Source organism: Panthera uncia, chromosome D2 (genome assembly GCF_023721935.1).
Source record: "Panthera uncia isolate 11264 chromosome D2, Puncia_PCG_1.0, whole genome shotgun sequence".
NCBI lineage: Eukaryota > Metazoa > Chordata > Mammalia > Carnivora > Felidae > Panthera > Panthera uncia.
In genome coordinates, this window is record NC_064818.1 from 75,822,715 (window position 1) to 75,844,183 (window position 21,469).

Here is a 21,469-nt window from a genome sequence, read left to right on the forward strand (position 1 = left end):
GGGAGGGTCAGAGAGAGAGGGAGAGAGAGAATCCCAAGCAGGCTCTGCACACTGTCAGTGCAGGGCCCAGCATGGGGCTGGAACCCACGAACCGTGAGAAGTCGGACGCTTAACCAACTGAGCCCCCGGGCTTCCCCCCTGGAGAAGGTTTTTTCTGAGTCCGTATTGTATTTATGTAAACTGTTTTCCAGCTTTTAATCCCGTTACCTCTGACTTTTTATTTCTTTATGTTTTATTTTGAAGAAAGTAAGAACCATCTGCATGATAAAAGAATGATTCTTCCCTCATTTCACTTTGTCTCTACTAATTTCTGTTTTCTCGTTTGTCGATTTTTCTGGAATTTTTGCAATACTATTTTTCTCTTCAAAAATTGAGATTTGGTATTTTCAGGTATATTTTCCCTTTATTATATTGGGGTGGTAACTGAGATAGAGATGTCGAGGAGCTAGGCCTATGGGGTTTTTGTACAAAGTAATGTGCGTCGATGGCTCAAGATAGAAGGTGTGAAGAGTAGATTAAGTAATATGCACGTGTATACTATTATGCATATATTGGGATTTGTTAGCAGAGGTCTTCAAGAGAAGACCAGTTTACAAGTGTGCTTATAAAGGTAGACGTTCATAGATAAAGTACTTCATTATCAGGATCACAGCAGAGCTGTTGATTCTCACTGACCAAAAAAAAAAAAAAAAAAAAAAAAATCATCCCTTGGATGACAAAGATTACATACTGAAAGGGAAACCTTTTTTTTTTATTATTATTATTTATTTAATTAAAACCATATTATTTAATCTGCAGAAGACAAATATTGTTTAAGTATACCTTAAGTATCCCTGTAAATCAAAACATTTAATAAGTGCTTCAGGGTAGCTTGCAGCTTCAATTCTAGAGTGCTTATTATTAGGAAGCATAGCATGTCTTTGTAAAGTAAGTGTTAGAGCCCTGGTCTGCCGGCCGGCCGGTAGGGTGTCGCGCTGTAATGTGAATTTGTTGCCAAGCGCTTTTGCCTCTCCTGGCGGTGATGAGGAATAGGCAGTTGAGGGAGAGATCGCCCACATGCTCCTAGGTTTTCAATCGTTTGTTGCCTGGTCTTTTCAAAAATGAAGCACTGACTGAACGAGTGGCCCTGACTGACCAGCTGCTTCCTGAATCTTCCTCGGCTCCTCTTTTAAAATATAACTTTTTCTGTGCAGCCCTGTTGACTTTCATCTCTGTCCCGAAGTTTCACTTGTACAGTTTGTACTCTGCTTTAGACATGCCTCTTTTTTTCCAGAATTTATTCTTGGAACAAATTCCAGTGTGACTCAGAGCTGTGAATTTGTAGTTGGGATCAGTCAGGAGCCCCAGACTTAGAATTCCTTTTGAAGGTACAAAACAGACGCTACAATTACATGTTCTGACACCGGCACTAGGGTCGGAAGAGTCAGGAAGAGGCTTCCGAGAGAGCTACGTTATTTGAGGGAATAACAGTAGCCAGGTGCCAGTTGCTTTTCTTCTGAAAGGAACCACGTGCTGCGTTTAGCAAAGGGACCCCGCGATCCCAGGGTATTCTGCTGCACACGAGGGCGTCCGGTGCCATTTTGGGTTCCTCATTGCAGATTAATGCCTTTTGGATTTTTGGACGTTGTTAAATACACAATCTCCCCCTTGCCCACCATCATTTTCTCTTCAGGTTCACAGCTAATTTAGAAATATGCAATCTGGGAAGAATTCAGAGTTTCTGTAGTGTATCCCGAGGGTATTTTGAAAGTTACGTTATACTACAAAATGTCCTATGTGTTACATAAAACTTAAGGGTTTACTTTCAACTTCTTCACATTTCCTTAGAATAAATGCAAGTTTGTTCAAAGAGAACAGGGAAGTATCGTTTGTTTTGAACATCTTACAGTTGGGACCCATGTTCTGTGTTCCATTTGCAGTTCTTTTTCAGTAGCCTTTAAAGTGTAATTTCAGGCCTGAGTGCTAAATGTGTGGGATTACTGGGAGATCGTACTTGTGGGAGTTGGTGCAGCATTTAAGGTTGGTTACGGTCACATATGAAGAAGTCAGTGACTCGTCTCTCTGTTTTGTTAGGTCAGCGATGCAACTAAGCTAAGGCCAAAGGCTGAGTTCTGTTTTGGTAAGTAGCCTTATTTTATATGTTAATTGATTTAAGTTTGGCTAACATAATTACATCATAATTGTAAAAGGAAACAGTCCTGGAAAACCACATGACACAAACCTGTGGGTTAATGGATTATTCTGAGGCAAATTCCCTTGAAGCCACCATCCAGGTGAAGAAATAAAACTTCTCGCCTACCCTCGAAGCCTCTTTTCCTGTGTCCATCCCGGTCACGGCCGCCTCGCTCGGCCCACATATAGTCCTTACCTAGGCGTTTATAGCGATGACCGCCAGTGAGATTTCAGGTAATTTCTAACTTTCTACCTTGTATTATTCTATATTACATGCATTTATAAATAACGGAAAGGATTTGGTCTTCTGCTCGTGGGTCGCGAGAAGTGTACAGCTTGGGGGTAGAGGTAGTTGAGGGTGTGTGATTCACTTGTTCGGCAAACATTTAGTGAAGGTCTAGTGTGTGCACACTGTGCTTGGCACTGGGCTTGTTGTTGCCCTTAAGAATCTCACAGGCTGCTTGTCTCTCAGACACCGGACCTGGTGAGATCCTTGCATTTCTTACAGTCAGTGCATGACGGAGCGTACAATTTATTAAAGAAACACAAAGGAAGAGCTTCACATCCTTACTGGGGATCCTTACCAGGGGAAGCCACACTGGGTGAAGAGGCACCTGAGCTGGTGGCCAGCTCAACCTTGGTCATCCTCCAGCGTTGGGAAGAGAAGGGGGAGGGATCACAGGACCAGAGGCACGCGGGAGAGAAGAGCGAGGTGTGTGCGGACATCTGAAAACTCAGGGAGGCTGGCAGGAACGGTGAGAGACCAGAAAGTAAAAGGCCGGGCAGAAGTCCGGGCGTAACATGTGGACAAGTGGCGTATGTGTATGTATGTGTGGGAACGAGAGGCGAGAAACTAGCATCTAGCAAGCTGACATAGGTGGAGGATGTGCTTTGTATGGATAGAGAGTTTTGATACAGGCAGATTAGCTCGGTGGCTTCCGAACTACTCTCCTTATCTAAGGGCCCGCATCTGGGTGGTGGCAGTGGGAGAGGAGGGACAAACAACACTGGAAGGAAATGTGCAGGGCCTTGGTGACTGGATGTGTGGGAAGAGAGAGCTATCAGGTAGGTTCGCTTCAAGTAAAGAAATGAGGACCTGAGAGCTGGATTGGGTAAAGTGTTTGGTAAGGAGTTTGAAGTGGTGAGGAAACATCCAAATGGAAATGTTCCGGTGACGGTAATTGAAGATGGATGGAGCCTGAAGATCAAGAATGGAGAAATTTGGAACTTGTGAAAATAGTTGGGTGGTAGTTGAAGCCGGGAGAGTTGATGTGCTCTCAGAGTCTGTCAGGGGACACCAGTGATGGAAAGGACAAAATTCAGAGTGGCCAACTGGCATCAAAAAGGACCATTTTACATTAATGTAAAATACTTCTTGAGGTAGAAATGATATCAGCGTTCTTTGTTCTCTTTTTTTTTAAGGTTTTTTTTTTTTTAATTTTTTAAATTTATTTTTGAGACAGAGAGAGACAGAGCATGAGCAGGGGAGTGGCAGAGAGAGGGAGACACAGAATCCGAAGCAGGCTCCAGGCTCTGAGCTGTCAGCACACAGCCCGACGCGGGGCTCGAACTCACGGACTGTGAGATCATGACCTGAGCCGAAGTCGGACGCTTCACTGACTGAGCCACTCAGGCGCCCCTGTTCTCTTTTGCTTGAAAAGGGCGGGTTTCTTCTTTAGGCATTATGTTGGGGATAACATCTGTGGCAGTCATATACATCCAGTAAGCGACTAGGGTGTGGGCAGGATGTAATGCAGCTGTTCAGAGAATCCTCTATAAGGCTTTTATCACCTCTAAGAAACCAAAAGAAAAATTTATGTGCTTATTACAAATTTATAAACAGGAAAATGCTTCAGAGCCTTGTGAGCGAAAAGCTAATGGGGGCAACAGAGAACTTTGTTTTAGAATGTATAATGCATATTCTCTTGACAAGTCTTTTTAATGTAAAACCTCAAACCTACAGCTTGAAGGAATAGTAGTATATAGTAACATACATAACATTCAGTCATTGGAGTATGCAGAATGGGTGATTTTAGTTGGAGTCAAAGATTAAGGTTATTTGTTGGTCTGTCAGTAGTTTGTTAGTCCATACTATAGAGGGCATAGAGAAGAGATTCATAAAATGCTTTTCAGAGAGGGCGGCACAGGTTCCTAAAATGGAACCACAACTTCCATTCAGAATGGCAACATAAAGATTCTTCCACCTTTATTTCATCTCCCGATTGTTCAGAAACAAGTGAGAACAAGAAACACTCAAACCATCGTTGCAGACGTCTGTAACCCACAGTGTATACAGGTGGGAAGTGGATGGGGGGAATGGAAAATAACTTAGCAGAGTAGAGAAGAAGCCAGTGAGGAGCTGGCCTGTCAGCGTCCTGCCCCCACCCCAGCTCCAGAGAGACTTAGGTCCTGGGTACCGTCTGGGGAGGCAGCGGAGAGGAGGACCCAAAACGGACTACATTTGGGTGTCTGTGTCAGGGACAGCCGCCAGTCCCTGCTTCCGTGCAGCTTAGTTGGGCAGCTGTCCTTCCACCATCCCAGCAAGAAGTGGCATGTGTAGTACCTTTAGAAATAGAATCAGTGAGGGGCGCCTGGCTGGCTCAGTTGGAGGAGCATGTGACTCTTGATCTCAGGTTCGTGAGCTCCAGCCCCATGATGGGTGTAGAGATTACTTAAATAAATAAGAACTTAGAAAGAAAGAAAGAAAGAAAAAAAGAGAGAGAAAGAAAAAAGAGAGAGAGAAAGAAAGAAAGAAAAAGAAAGAAAGAAAAAGAAAGAAAGAAAGAAAAAGAAAGAAAGAAAAAGAAAATCAGGCTCTGTGTTTGGGAAGAAGGGGAGAGATGAAGTGTGAAACTGAAAATAGGACTAAGTGAAAATATGTGCATGGAATGCACCTCTTTTCCTGTGTCCAGTTCCAGAGCACTGGGCAGCCAGGTGTAGTGGGGTGGGTCTGCATACCCTAGAAAAGAGAGCCATAGGTGCTGACATCTGGGCATTTCTACTGGAAGACTTTGCCATGCAGTGAAGTCCAGCGGTCAGTAACCCTACATATCTTTCAGGGAGCTTCCAGTTAGTTTTTTTAGTACCTTGCTTTTAAATATGAATAGACAGCCCGGGATTACATGACATTTGAGGAGAGAGCACTATCAAATAGGAAAAGGAACACAAGACAATGCAAAACTCAGAAGAAAAAGTCAAAAAATCTCAAAGACCCAAGACAGACCGATGAGAGGAGAGAAATAAGAAAGTTAGTGGTTCCTTTTAGAAAGTCTGCCATCTGATTGAGAGAACGAGAGGATGGAGAAAGAATAGAGGGAACTGAGAAAACTGGCAAATAATGTGAGAAAATGTCTCACAACCATTTGGTCCCTACCCATACCCGAACTGTAACCAGTTGATCTTAGGTGTCAGATGATTTTTGTTTGCAGTCAAGCTAGTGTTTGTGCTGCAGGCTTTACCCGTTTGATACATTCACTCTGATGGTAAAGATTTGAAATGAAGTAAAGAAGTACTCAAGTGAAAAGATAGAACACAACCTCTGGGATGGAGTCATCATACGCTGCGGAACCCTAGGTTCAAAAGCATGGCAACTGGCAGGTTTTGTACACTTTGTTTTCATTCGAATATTTTTTCTTTCTTTCTCTGTCCCCCCCCCCCCCGCCCCCACCAACATGGATTGTTAGTTCCCAATAATTTGCTTTACATTTTCCACAATGCTTCCTTACTTGGAAGTCTCCAGATGATGATGAAGATGATGTTGTCTATTCTTTCCCAGGCGCTGTGCTACTTCCTTTACATAGATCACCTCCAACCCTTCAAGGAACGGATGGGTTGCATCCATTTCCTTGATGAAAAAAATGGGGCTCAGATTACATGGGTTTTGCAGAATGTTATTGCTAGTTAAGTGCATGAGCTGGTCAGGTCTGAGTGATTCCAGGCTCGGATTCCAACCCCCCTCCTGCCCCCACCGTATCCTTATGCCTCTTCCTAACGTGAAATAATACAGCAGATGAGTTTTTATTTGGACTGCAAGGTGTGCTAAGACCCGTTTTAGAGGTATATTTGCCTCTTTTTTCTTTTTTATAAGAAGTCCTTATATAAATGCTATTCATTCAAAAATAGATGTATTAAGTACTCACTTTGTGGCAGATGCAGTGTAGTACTAAGTGCTTAGATTTTCAGACTCTTCAGGTGGTCTCGGCAGATGCCCAGAACAGCGCTGAGGGGAGAAGCCATTGGGAGGGGGCCCAACCTCAGCCTGAGCTGGAACAAGGTTGTGAAAAGAGTCTTTACCAATTGTTAGAAATTAAAAATAAAAGCCATGTGTTGATATATGTCCTACTGTGCTACTCATCTTAACTTATGCTTATGGCATGGATCATTTCTCCAGTCTCTAGTAAGATATAAGAGAATTGATTTATAGTGTTTTAAGTTTCTTTAGTTTCCATACTAGTTGTCTGACAGCACTTCACAAGGTACTATTTGACTTCCTTGCTCAGATCCTCATCTCCGTTCAAGGAAGCTCTGCCTCAGTGTCTTGGTCTCAGTTCCAATTTCAAGTCCTGTGCATTTGAGAAATAACTTTTTCCTTTGAGGGTTTTCATTTCCCCCTTTCCTTAGTCATACCCAACTGAGTGGTGGTATGTTGGTTGATACATACATACATACATGTATATATATATATATATATATATATATACACATATATATGTATATATGTATATATATTTTAAGTTTATTTATTTTGAGAGTGAGAGAGAGCAAGCAGGAAAGGGGCAGAGAGAGAGAGAGAGAGAGAGAGAGAGAGAGAGAGAGAATCCGAAGCGAGCTCCATGCCCAAAGTGGGATCTCTTGAACTGTGACATCGTGACCCGAGCCAGAATCAAGAGTTGGATGCTCAACCAGCTGAGCCCGCCAGGCACCCCTAAAGGTGTTTATTTTTATGATCTTGGGTTGGGGAGATTTTCTGCATCTATGAAAGCTCAAGTCATTACAGGAAAAGGAAAAGATTGACAGAATATTTTTCTCTTTGTTAAAAGATACCATGGACAAATTTGATGAGGGAAATGACAGGCTGAGAAAAGTACTTGAAATAAAACAAATGATTAATATAAAAGCTCTTAGAAGACAATACAACATAAGTGGACACTCAGGAGAAATATGGACACAGAAAATAAAGCTCACAAAACAAATTCTGATGGCCAAGAAACATAGAAACTAATTTGTCTCAATGATCAGATAAATTCACATTTAAACAAGATATAATTATTCACCATTTAGGAGGTCAGAGATTGCTGTATCTGTCGGGGTCCAGTCGGGAAAACAGTCTGCACTAGGTATTTCGAACCTGGGGTGTTTGTTAGGAGGAATTGCTTACCCAAATACTGGAAGGCTGAAAGAGTGTAGAGGGGATGCCGAGGAAACCCAGAAATTAGAAATTGCATAAAGCAGCTACCACCTACACGCTGGAGAGAAACGAAAGGGGAAGAAGGGGTGTTACCAGAAGCTGGGACTTCGGACGGTTGGAAGAGGGGCCCTGATGGAGCTAGCGATGGGTGTCTGAGGAGACTGCAGGGCTGGTGTGGGGAGTGGCCGCAGAGCCTGGAGCAGTAGTAGCCCGTGGTATGCTCCTGCAGGGGGAGCGAGGTCAGCAGTAGTGGGAACCTTTAGGAGCGTGGCCTCTCCCAGTCTCCCATCAGTCCCTCCCATTAGCAGAACAGGGCTCGAGCTGGCAAAGGGTCTCTAGGGAATATTGTTCGCAGACTCCGGCTCCAATGTCAACAGTCTCGGGGCTGAAGACAAGGTCCCTATCTAGCACAGGTGCTAATAACCAGGACGGGTGCTGAGCACTGGATAAAACAGGCCTTCACTGTTGCTAGGAATGTAAATGGGTTCAACCTTATAGGAAGACAAGTTATCAGTATCTGTGAAAATTTTAAGGGTGAATTCCCTCTGACCCAACAAATTTATCCTATAGAACTGGTAGCCCAAGTATGGAGAGATATTATGTATATGATGGTTCATTGGGATATTTTATATAATTTCAAAAATTGGAAATAGCCTGAATGCTCATCATTAGGGGATTAGCTAAATATATTCTGGTATTTCCATTTAATGAAAAACATAGGCATTAAAAATAAGAATGTTACCTATGTTACAGAGTGATAAAAGCATTATTTCATATGATCTAACATTTTGTCAAATCTGAGAGTCACGGTATTGAACCTAGCCTGGTTTTTCAGAAAGCAGGTGCCAACATAAATTTAGATGCAACAAGTGCAAAATTTCATGTACTGTTTATTTTTTCTCTCAACAGTTATGAATGCAGGGATGAGGAAATACTTCCTACAAGCTAATGATCAGCAAGACCTAGTAGAATGGGTAAACGTGTTGAACAAAGCTATAAAAATTACAGTAAGTGTTTGTTGTGTTTTTAATTTTTAACGTCTGGAGGTCATCTTTACATTTTGAAAATATGCCTGCTGAGTCTCCAGTTTACCAACAGGTTGCATCCTCAAAGTTTATTGTTTAAAAGGCCGGTGTTTATAATGGGAACACATTTTCTTGTACCAGGTCATTATCAGCCCTTAAAATCAGCCCGAAAATGCCATTTTAGCCCATTATGTACCTACCACGGCATATGCTAGTGTGCATTTCACCCACTGCACAAGAACGTTTCTAGGGGAAAATACACATCGAGGATGTTTTCTCTTCCCGAGTAGGATGAGGGGCTTCCTGCCGCCAACCCTGCTACTAGGCGTTGGCCTTCCTGTCTTCCAGGCCCTGACTGGGATCACTGCTGGGTAGGGTACAATTTGAAGATAGGAGCAGGAAGCGGAGGTGAGGCCGTGGAAGTGAGGCACGGGGTTAGGGAGTGGATCTGGAGAGCTGTGGCGGCCAGAGGGTCCTGCCCACGTGGCCCCCTCGGGAGTTTGTCTTCAGGCTCTAAACTTGCCTCACCCACTTTTCCTCCTTGAGTTCGGGGCGGCTACCCTTGCAACTCCGATGTCCCCGGGCTACAGCTTCCTGCTTGCAACCTGGGTTTCTTTTTTTGGTTTTCTGATCTTGAGGGGTTTACCTCAATTATCTGGAAAAGTGATAATCCTCGGGATTAAGTAACTTTTACTGGTTTCATAGCTGGTAAATCGTGGAACCGTTGAGCCAAACCCAGGCTGTTTGACTCTGGAGCTCGACCCTGGAGCACAGGGTCCTGAAAAAAGAGCCCTTTCCCACTCTTTCGTTTGTAAAGCAGAACCCAGACTTTTCCGAGAAAGTTTACTACTGATGAGGACAGGCAAGTAGATAGGTTCTGCGCCCTGATTCTAGCTCTCCTTGCTTTTTTTCTCCTTACACACTTGTAGAGAGACACAGAGAGAGGCTCTGGAAGGAGTTCCTGTGTGAGGTTTGTGTGAGCTCAAGTGTGTTTTACTAAAGTACAGTTGTTTACTGACCCTAAACGACTTACTCTCGAAAAACATATGCTCTGAAAGTCAGCATATGTTAGTCACTTGTTAGTTTCCATCTAAAATGAACGATTCCATATTTATATCACAACACAGTCAAGAGTTAATATAACCAAAGCTGTTCTCGGAGTGAAGTCGGGTTTTTTGTCTTGCACCAGAACAGCTTGTTGCCACATGACAGAAAACACCCACGCAGTGCCTCTGATCTGTACACGAAGCAGAAGTTATTTTAGGTACGTGCAGTTTCAGGAAAGCAATTTTTTGAACTGATTCAGAAGTACATGTTCTTAAAAGGTCTTCACTAACAGTTTTTAACCCAATATATATATTTCTTAGGTGAAATTTTCTTTAGGAAGACAGTATCTAGTAACTTCACCGAATTGGTTCATTTCTTACAATTTGCAGTAATTAGTAGCACTGGGTTCTCAGTGCTTTAAGAGAAAAAGGAGTGAATAGTCTCAGGCTTTTTACCATTTGGGGGGTTCTTGAATTGCTAGATCTAATTTATTAACGGTGTGAAACCATCTTACACAGATGACACTGCTAAGTTTCTTCAAATGCACGAGAAGCTGATTAGGGTTGGGTGATGTTGCAAAGCATAAAGACTTTTAAATACCAGCGTTTGTGGTCTTACGGTTTTGTTTTACACGTTGAAATTCATAGTTTTTAGGCTAAATAAGTTGGTATTCATGCTTTTATAATTCATTTTTTGTAATTCACATTTAGAAAATATGAATACGTAAAAAATCTAGAAATCCTTAGCTTGTCAACAAAGTGAATGTAACTGTATGAAAGTGAATGTAGAAGTGAAGAATTGATAGCACTTACTAAACATCAATTTTATATAAACGTGTAACTTATCGGATGGCAATGAAAGAATTTCCCCTGCCTACGTAAGATTTATTTAATTCTTTTTGTTTAAAGGGCCTTGCCAGTTTTCATATCATGTGCATTTTACACGTGTAAATGTATTCGGGTGTGGAATCTCTAATTTGTCATACATTCCTATGGAAATCGCGGATGAGTAATGCAGATTTCTTTGCAAAATAGAAGTTTATGTTTTAGTGCATGTGTGGTTTACAATTCTATGGAACTGCTCCAAATGACAAGTTGGTCAGCTGTGTAACTTAGTGGTCTGCTGAGTACAATGTGATTATGTAAACTTAAAATTTTTAGAAATTCATAATTAGGGTTTGGAAGCACATGGTTTCAGGATAGGGGGTGGTAGGGAGTAGTGGTAAGGGAATGGTGATTATTTAACTACTTCCTAATTATAGTACCTTGTCATCTTAGTGGACTGTCCTCTGATACCATGGTCTGTGGCTTTTCGAACTTGCCTAACGTCTACGTGAATGTTTATTGGTGGCAGCCGTTTAAAAAAGTTTCCCCTTATTTGAAAAGACAGAGAGCTGGTCGTGGAGGAACCGACCCTGAAGAGAGTATCCGTGAATAGGGTTGGGAAAATCAGATTGATTTTAAAGTATACTTTCAACTAACTTTTTATAGGAAGTAATAACAGTACAAATACGGTGGCCTCTGGTCCCTTATCGATGAAGGAATGTCCAGGATGTATATGGTGTATTCCTAAACAGAAACCCACTGTTTTTTAAAATAGTGTCTTTTCCCCACCATAGGTGGTAATTCAGAAATCAATACTAGATTTTAATCTACATGTGGTGTTTTTGACATTGTGGCCAAAATTCCACTTCTTTTTTGGATAGCTGGGAGCAAGTAGAGGAAGCTGAATATAGGACTTTGGTCCTAACAAAATGGTAAATTTGCCCAAAGGTACAAGGCTTTCTACTTGATACTAGTGTTTTTCAGCTGGCAGGTCATGGGTAGAGCCCTCAAAAGGCTCCTAATATACCCAGGAGTTTGTGTTGGAACGTTTTAGGCTTTCGTCCGCAAGCCCTGTCGTTTTTCTCCATTTTGTTTATCTCTTCATTCTCTGACTGCCTTTTCTTTTTCTACTATTAGGACCACAGGCAAACACCTCCTAAAGATACATGCAGATTTCTCACAGACTACAGCTCCAATAAAGAAGGGTAGAAAGCAAGAGAGAGCAGGGAAAAGTCAGGGGCAAGGAAACCAATCCTGTTCAGTGTCTTTGACACTTGCTGTCTGCCTGATGAGACCACTTTTCTGATTCTCATTAAATAGTTGGCTGATTTTTTTTTTCTGTTCCTGAAAGTATGTTTATTTTAATGGCTGAATTTAGACTTTCATTCAAAGTTTTAAGACAATTACTGTATTCATGGGTATTTTGCTTGTACTTTTCGTATTCTTGGGGAATGTTTACAGCTTAGATGATTTTTTTTTATTGATAAAATGTTAATATTAGTTTCAGGTGTATAACATATCGATTTGAAAATTCTACACATTGCACAGTTCTCACCACACGATTTAGATAAGTTTTATTGTAAAGTGCAATTCTAAGTTAATTATTGAACTCTAACATTAGAATTATGCCATACTTGGTATTTTATTTTATTATAAGGACACATTAGAAGCAGTGAGCTTAACAGCAGTGAGAAGGATTTTTAATATACTATCATTTCTGGAAGAAAAGTGGAAAAAGTATAAATATCACTGTATTTTTGGGGTGGTCTAAAAGATTTTTCTTAGGAAATGCCCATGTATGACTAAACTGTAAACTTCTTAAAAGAAGGACTGACTTCATATGGGTCACCTCTTCGTACATTTCACCTAACACAGATGAACAGATAATTTTCTCTCTGGCTTAAAATTCTCTCAATGCTGTGTTTCTGTTCTTAATGGGGTAACTTGGCCCCGTTTTCTCGGTCATATTTCAAATACATGATGCCGTTCATTCAGAACATCGTGGGCTTCCTCGGCAGACTGTTTCTGGGTAGAGTGTCCTCAGTAGTAGTCCTTTCACCGTCCTGTCGTTGTGTGGATCTTGTCAGGTAAAATTCTAGCTAGTACCTTTGCCTTTAAAAAGTTCTCCAAAAAGTGTAGCCTCTTAGAAGATTTCAGGGGGCATTCCTTAGCAGGATTCATTTGCCTTCCTTTCCTGTTTTCCTGCATTGTAGTGTAAATGTGGATGAGAGGGCCTGAAGCCTGGAGAGAAAGCCTTGCGGGGAAGCCTCTCCAGGGGAGAGAGGGAGGGAAAGGTGGAGAGGAGTTGCAGAAAGTCGCCTGAGAGACAACTTGTGTATATTCGTAAATTATGCGGATTGGGATCTACTACAGCCCGGCTTAGACACACATAGACTGCATTTGCCCGGTATTTCATAAAAGCCTTGTCTGTAGACACCACTGTCTACCTGCTTTTCCCCAGACCTGGTGGGAGAGCACAGGCCTGGCAGCAGTGTTTCTCGGGGTGGTTTCTGCAGCAACTACCTCAAAAACCACTGGTGTTTCTGCTGACCGTGTGGCCTTGTGCACAACACTGTGGCTTGAGCAAGTCAGAATTTCTGGGAGGTGCAACCTGGAAGTCTGAAGCTTTCAATAATGTTCCTGGCTGATGCTTCATGAGTGTTAAAGCTCGAGAAACCACACTGCTTTGGAATCATATTAACAAATGGTTTGGGTCTTTGACTGCAACGTGAATGGTGTCCCCTGTGCCAGTTCCCTGTTAACATGGATTAACTGTAAGGCAAGCAAGTTACTTGATTTTAAATGTTTTTACGCCACCACTATGGTGCTGGTTAGAAGTACTTGTCAGAATGTTTCTGAAACACTGCAGGATCCTCACATGCCCTTTAAAATCATCGGACAGAGATTAACTGTCACGCTCAACATTACATCAGTGCCGAGCATATTTTATTACGTTTTTTTATCTACGGTCAAAAGAAATCTGCAATCCAAAGGCAGACTACGTGCAGCAGTCTATTGGCAGAAGTATCGCACCTTGTTTCCTGAGTGGGCCGTATCAGAAAAGCTAAAACGTATGCTAAACGTTTGTGATCTCTTCGATTCTCTGATTCCACTTCAGTGACGTTTGTGAGCGATTTATCATTGATACCAGTGTTGGAGTACCTTCTCAAAATTTCCAATAAGCTTTAAGTTATTTTGAACATTTTAATTTTTAATTTGTGTCGAGTGTCTTATTCTTTTTTTCCTGATGATTCCGGATTCATCCACTGAGTCCGTCTCTCAACATTTAGTGAACACCGTGTTTTCAGTAGTAGACTCTGGCCTGGCACCAGTAATGATGAGTTTGCCACGGTCTTTGTCCTCGGGTGCTACCAGAATCATGGGCAGCGGCGGAGGATGGGGAGCGAGGGGGAGCGAGAACGGCATGGAGCTGTGCTCTGGTGTCAGGTGCTCTAATAAATGGGGGACATAGAATAGTGGTTGAGTGTAGGGGGAGAGTTACACAGACTTCAGTAGAACGTAGTACAATCAGGACCTACACCTATGTTTCTTCACACCTCTGAGCCTCCGTTTTCTCACTGCTACCACGGAGGTACAGGCCCTAAGCATAGGGTTCATCAGAGGATGAAGTAGAAAAATGTATGAAATAGTACCTGCCCAAGTAAACACTCAGGAAATGATGGCTGTATTATAAAGTATTACTGTAACAGAACAGTGTGAGAACTTAAAGGGGCACATACCTATTATACATAATTTTTATAAATGTCAGTTATATATAAATGGACAATTAGTTGGATATTCTGTGATAAAAGAGGGTCCCCTATAAAATGCTGGTTGCAAAATAATTCATTTACATATTATTTTAGGTACCAAAGCAGTCAGACTCACAGCCTCATTCTGATAACCTAAGTCGCCAGAGTGAATGTGGGAAGAAGCAAGTGTCTTACAGAACTGACATTGTTGGGGGCGTGCCCATCATTACCCCAACTCAGGTAATACATCAGTTATTCTGTTGTGTGGTGGTTTACCTACTGCGTCGTAATTTTTATGTTGTTATAAAATAGAATATCTTTACTGAATAAATATAGTAATCAGTTAATTAAAAATGCTTTGTATCTGTTTATTTCAAAAGTATGTGTTTATTAAAATAGTTGGCAACCACAGACCACACTTCACACTTTTCATGTTTTCTCTGAGCCTTTCTTCTTTTTTTTTTTTTAATTTTTTAATGTGTTTATTTTTGAAAGAGAGAGAGAGAGAGTGAGCACCAGCAGGGGAGGGGCAGAGAGGGAGGGAGACACAGAATCCGAAGCAGGCTCCAGGCTCTGAGCTGTCAGCACAGAGCCCGACATGGGGCTCGAACCCACAAACTGTGAGATCGTGACCTGAGCTGAAGTCAGATGCTTAACCAACTGAACCACCCAGGCGCCCCTCTCTGAGCCCTTTCTTCTGTATACTTTTGTCCCAAGAAATGGAGACCCTCTGTAAATAACTTTTTTCACTCACATCTGAAACATTTTCCAAGTCACTCAAAATTATTCTACATCAATTTAAATGACTGGGTAGTCATTTTGACTTGAATTTAGCATAGTTTACAAATGGTCTGTTGTTGGACAGAGTTCCTTTTCCTTTTGTAAACAATATGAGTAGGAAAAACCCCCTCTTCCTCTCACATGACTGCCACACTCACGATGCTGCTGACATCAGAGGTGTGGGGATCCCCCCACACCAAGCAGTTCTGTGACCCTGGCTGGGTGTCCTGCAGTTTAACTCAATTCTGACAGTCAGCCTGGATCCCACAGGTTAAGGGCTCCGTCCTCCAAGACTGCTCCCACCCCAATCCTTTCAGATGTTGGTGGAAGGTCCAGGTTGTTACCTCTGCTTCTGACCGATGGGCTGTAAACTGAAGGTTTCCATGACCTTGTCCCCAGATTTGATTAATTTGCTAGAGCTGTTCACAGAACAGAAGCAGTTTATACTGTTTACCTGTTTATCATAAAAGGATATGATGAAGAATGCAGACGAACACCCTGATGGAAGAGATGGGAAGGGCATGAAGCTTCTTTTAAGTTTATTTATTTTGAGAGACGGAGACAGAGCGCATGTGAACGGAGTTGTGGCAGAGAGAGAGAAGGAGAGAGAGAGAGTCCCAACAGGCTCTGCATTATAGTGGGACACTTAACCTACTGAGCCACCCAGGTGCCCTTCTGGCTGCTTTCATTTTGTACAGAATTAAGATTTTGTTGTGTTTTAGTTTTAGTGTAGATTATTCAGTAGGTTGTAAGATTGCATAGCAGCTGCCGTATTAAAAAGATCGCAAAGAATTTTTTTTTTACTGTGTCATTTTGTAATGTAGCTTTTTAAAGAAGTATTTACTCATTATAAAAGCATTTAATTGCTATCTATTTGTCAAGAAAATGACAAATCTCATTTGGTTGATTAATTTATTCAGTATTGGGTTAGTGGCAGTTAAGTGCTGGGATTGCAAAGTTTAAGTACATAATTAGTGCTGTTGACCTGTCTAAATGTATAACAGGTTGAAAATTCCTCAAGATAAGACTCGAGTGTTCGTTTTTCTCTTGAAAATTAGGAGTTCTTGAAAAAAAAAATACACATTTGGTTGATTAGTGGGATTCTAGATTATAACATGTTGCAGGTAAGCCAGTGCTTTGGGGAGCATGAAAACATGAGTATAGTTAGATCTTTTTTAAAAAGGCTGGACTTGGCGTGTGAAAAAACAAAGAACAAAACCCTGCAGAATTTTTAGATTCTAAGAGCAAGGAGAAAATCGTCTGGAGCAAAAGAATTTTTAGACTTGCCATCAAAAGCACAGCCCATAATGGGGCACCTGGGTGGCTCAGTTGGTTAAGCTACTGACTTTGGCTAAGGTCATGATCTCACAGTTTGTGAGTTCGAGCCCCGCGTCGGGCTCTGTGCTGACAGCTCAGAGCCTGGAGCCCACTTCAGATTCTGTGTCTCCCCCTCTCTCTACCCCTCCCCTGCTCACACTCTGTGTCTCTCTGTCTCTCAATAATAAATAAACGTTAAAAAAAAAAAAAAAAAACACAGTCCATAAAAGGATACATTGATCCTCATCGAAATTGTAAATGTTTGCTCTGTGAAAAACCCTGTTAAGAGGATGAAAGGGAAAGCCGCACACGGGGAGGAGGTATCTGCAAACCACGTATCCAACAAAGACTTGTATCCAGAACATACAGAGAAAGAATTGGGGCTCCTGGGTGGCTCAGTTGGTTAAGCATCTGACTTTGGCTCAGGTCTCGATCTCACGGTCCGGGAGTTCAAGCTCCGCGTCGGGCTCTGTGCGGACAGCTCAGAGCCTGAGGCCTACTTCAGATTCTGTGTCTCCCTCTTTCTCTGCCCCTCCCCTGCTCATGCTCTCTCTCTTTCTCTCAAAAATACATAAACATTAAAAAAAAAAAAAAAAAGAAAGAAAGAACTATCAGAACTCAGCAGTTAAAAAATAATCCAATTAGAAAAGGGGCAGAATTCACGAACAGAGATTTCACCAAAAGATAAAAGATACGTGGCAAAGGAGCACTAGAAGGGCTGCTCACCGCTATTCGTAAGAAATGCCAAGACCGCAGTGAGTATCCCCCTGCACACCTATCAGAACGACTCCGATAATTAATAACACACGTGTTGGCAAGGCCGAGGAGAAACTGCCTCGCTCGTACGTTGCTGGTGGGAATGCAAAACAGTCCGGCCCCTCTGAAAACCGGTACGGAAGTTTTTTGTTAAAGTGCACTTGTGATTACTCTCCGGCCCGGCACGTGCACTCCTGGGCTTTGCTCCTAGAGAGATGGAGACTTATGTTTACACCGGTCTGTATGGGAATGTTCATGGCAGGTTTATTCCCAATGGCCCCCAACTGGGAACGACTCAACAATGCCCTTTCACAGGTGAAGAGTTAAACAGCCCATGGTACGTCCAGACCATGAGCGCTCCTCAGGGACAGGCTAGTGATAGGGGAGCAGCCTGCGTGAGCCTGCAGAGAATTATGCCGAGTGAAAAAAAGCCGATCTCCAAAGGTCACCTACTGTAGGATCCATTTCTATTACATTGTCTAAATGCCAAAATAATAAAGACGGAGAACCAGGTTAGGGTTGCCAAGGGATCGGGCACAGGGATTCTAAAGGGGTCACCCAAGGGAGCCTCATAATGATGCTGTATGTGGTTGTGGAGGTGGTTTTACACAAAGCTGCATGTGACAGAAATGCGCAGAATGATCCATACGCGAAGACAAATGAATGCATGTAAAACTGATGACATCTGAATAAGGCTTGTAGGATGTTCCAGCGTCAGTTTTGAAATGTACTCTAGTTACTATAGTTACACAGTTTCCCTGTTGGGGGAACCGGTTGAAGGGTACATAGGAAGGATTTCCTGTATTCTTTTTTTTTTACAGCTTCCTGTATATTATTATAATTACTTCAAAATAAGTTAATCCCCTCCACCCTCTACCCACCCCCCACAAGAGAAATAGAAATGTGTGGTTTTATCAGTGATGTGACTGTTTATGATTAAGTATCTCAAATTATTTAGAAAACTTCACTTCAAAATCTGTGTTCCTAACTGAACTAAGGTTAGAATTTAAGGTTTTCTGTTAGAATTACAACATGAAATACAACTGTGCTTTGAAGCTAAACAAGCAAGGAAAGACTTTCTTTATTTGCTTCATTTTAGAAAGAAGAAGTAAATGAATGTGGTGAAAGTATTGACAGAAATAATTTGAAACGGTCACAGAGCCATCTTCCCTACTTTACTCCTAAGCCACCTCCAGACAGCGCAGTCATCAAAGCTGGGTATTGTGTAAAGCAGGGAGCAGTGGTGAGTACCTTACGAGAGTATGTGTAATCATGAAAAAACGAGTCTCTGTTAGCAAACTCTCAGCACACGAATCATTTGCTTTGTTTTTCGAGAGACCCAAAGGGAGCCATGAACGTGCTGAGGAGTCAGGGTGATTCTATGTTATTTTCTTGGTCTGTGGGTGGCTGGGTAAGTTAGTGCTGATTACCACTGACCTTCAATTTTAGATGAACTTTCCTAACACTTTAAATTTATTCCAGAAGGCTTTCCTATTGATTTTTCTCTCCCTTGGGAGTGGGTCAGAGAAAGAGAAGTCTAGCAGGGAGATATCAGGAAAAGAGGGGGCAAGGGAGTGGGGTATGGAAGGGCCTGCTTACTCCATTTGGTGTTGGGCTGACCTCAGTCGAATTCTCTGTGACCTTGGGCTTCTCATTTTCCCTCTCAGGCTCTCTGTTCCTTTTTAAGGAAAATTAGATTATAAAACCTACCATTTGGAGATAACTTTGAAAGATGCAAATTAAGAGAGTATCTTAGCAGCACCTGGTCCTTCATAAGAGCTGTTAAGGGTTAGCTGGGTATTTCTCATCCAGCCAGACCCACAGCGGGAAATTGTAGGAAGGGCAAGTACGTTTACCAGTGTTTCCAAGGTTCCAGAGTACCTTTCTTTTTTTTTTCTTTTCTTTTTTTTTTTTTTTTTGAGAATGAGAGAAACAGAGTGTGAGTGGGGGAGGGGCAGAGAGAGGGGGAGACACAGGATCCCAAGCAAGCTCCAGGCTCTGAGCTGTGAGCACAGCGCCCGACGCGGGGCTCGAACTCAGGAACGGTGAGATCACGACCTGAGTCCAAGTCAGACGCTTAACTGACTGAGCCACCCAGGCGCCCCCAGAGTACCTTTCTAAAATTTGTCATTCTTTACGCGAACCAAATCGTTAGCATTTTGTGAGAAGATAAACTTTGAAGTTTGAAAATAAAAGTAAAAAAGTTTCTGTGAGTGAGGAAATACTTAAAACTCTGCCGGCAGTTCTGTTTGACTTCACGTCCCTTTCTGGCAACGCTAATTGGTGTAGGTCAGACGTGGACAAGTTCTTTTATCTCTAAGCTCCTGACCTTGAAGTGGAGGGAAGTTGGGGGGGGGGGGCCGAGACTCACCCCTTGTAGCGGGTCTGCAAGGAACCCTGGAAGCTCCTCAGGCTGTGGCTCACTTGTGCTAATGAGGGCTTTTAGGGAGGGAGACCTTTCTTTCCTTCTGTTTCGTTCCCAAGTCTAAAATAGCAACCCTTGGAGATACTGAAGTGCTTCCACAAAAACTGTTTCAGTGACAAAACAAATATTTGTACAGAGTAGGTTCATTTTATTAAATATCTGTTGCTTTACTACTAAGCACAAAGTACCTGCAGAAAGATTCTTGCATTTTACAGATTTTACAGAACTTGATGTGGTTTAATAACATTTCCTGTGCTTGCTCTTGAACTCTTGATGACATTTACTTTGTGGGGTTGGGGGATGGGGAAGTGCTTTTTTTTTTTTTTTCTTTCCTAACTTTTAGAGCATGAAAAATAATGAAACCATATTCTGAAATTGTATGATACAACAAACTGAAGACTGGCCACCAAAGTTGAATTAGGAGTTTAAGGCCTGAGCAGTGGAAGAGATGATGTTTCATGTATTTCCTCACTAAGGGAGGGTAATAAGGTTTTTTAGGGCTTGACATTTCTGATTATGGGTTCATATCAGAATATGTAAGTGGCTGTTAACATTTGACATTCTTAGAAACAGAAGTCTTATGTCTGTGTTCATCTCTGGTAGATGAAAAACTGGAAGAGAAGATATTTTCAATTGGATGAAAACACAATAGGCTACTTCAAATCTGAACTGGTATGTTGCTGTGTCATAAATGTTGCTTTAAAATGTTTGAGAAGTATTATTCTGGTGATTGTGTGTGTGTGTGTGTGTGTGTGTGTGTGTGTGTGTGTAGTTTCTTGTCCTGTTTTCTATTTCTAAAATAATTCTGGTTTTGAGAAGCATATACAATTCAGTTTATTTGGTTGTGATGTCTTAATGGTAATTTTGTAAATGTATCTTAAATAAAAAGATCATCCCTTCAAAGGCGTTCCACCTTGAAAGAATTAAAAACATCAGAACTCCTTCACCTACCGATGTCCTCTGAAGGGCAGCTGGAGGAGATTGTAGGAAGAATTAAATCTCTAAAAGTCAACATTTTAACTCTGCATTTCTACCTTCTTTTCTCTGCCCTCTCTTGATAAATTTTTTTTTTCCTATTGCAGATTGACTTTTCAAGTTTTTTCGTATAAGACCTTTTTGTCTTGTGGGGTAGAATCAAGATTGAAATTCCCTCTTTCACTTGTTCGAGTAATATTCTTATTTAAAATATTCTTCTCACATAACTTGAGTTCTGCCGCAGATTGCTGGATAATTTGAATGCTTTTTTATTCCTTACATGTCTGTCCTACCTCCTTTTGTTTTATGGGACCTTTGAGTGGGGATCATATTCTTTATTTGAATGAAGACACCAGAACAGCACTATCTGGTAGAACTTTCTACACTGATGGAAATGGTCCATATCTTCACTGACCAGGTTTACTGGCTACATGTGGCTGTTGAATGCTGGAAATATGGCTAGTATGACTGGGGAACCTACCTTTATTTCATTTTAAAATTAAAACTGATTGTTCTTTAGTATTTTTTAATTTAAATAGTTATACATAGCTATTGGTACTATACTGGACAGCAGAGTACTTAGAGAACAGGAAAGGACTATTTTGCGATTCATCTCAGGTGTCTGTTCTTCTGGGAAGCTTTTGAACTCTGCCTTCTCCTTACACACCACGGTTCCTGAAGTCCACTTCTATCATAATACTTCCGGCTGCGTTTTGCCATTGTATGCATACTTGTCTTTAGCAGTTGACTCTATGAGCTTCTTGAAGGCAAAGATCTCTTTTATACCCTTTTATGAACACAGCCCCTGATACTTGGTAGATAATCAAGAAGTGTTTTTGAATGAAGGAAAAAATGGCATAGCACAGCAAGAATAGCCATTTTAGCACAGGGACCTTTCTCAGACGTCCAATTCGAAGAGCCTCAACGGGAAGTAGTAGTTACGTGGCTCAAAAAGTATCAGACGTGGTGTCTCAGAAGGCTGCACGTTT

At 41.8% G+C, this 21,469-nt stretch overlaps 1 protein-coding gene across 8 annotated transcripts in view; it reads left to right on the top strand.

The window, feature by feature from the left end:
* The window catches only part of PLEKHA1 (pleckstrin homology domain containing A1), a 57,070-nt gene that overhangs the window by 22,771 nt on the left and 12,830 nt on the right, over positions 1 to 21,469 (top strand). For 6 of the 8 annotated variants that reach the window (XR_007460838.1, XM_049645877.1, XM_049645878.1 and 3 more), the window contains exons 4-8: positions 2,074 to 2,119; positions 8,489 to 8,586; positions 14,342 to 14,467; positions 18,180 to 18,323; positions 20,109 to 20,177. Coding sequence is in view for 7 of the 8 variants with exons in the window: in XM_049645877.1 (XP_049501834.1) it covers positions 2,074 to 2,119; positions 8,489 to 8,586; positions 14,342 to 14,467; positions 18,180 to 18,323; positions 20,109 to 20,177 (483 nt within the window). In the remaining variant the exon portion in view is untranslated. The remainder of the gene's footprint in view (positions 1 to 2,073; positions 2,120 to 8,488; positions 8,587 to 14,341; positions 14,468 to 18,179; positions 18,324 to 20,108; positions 20,178 to 21,469) is intronic. The other 2 variants (XM_049645883.1, XM_049645879.1) reach the window with 2 other exon arrangements.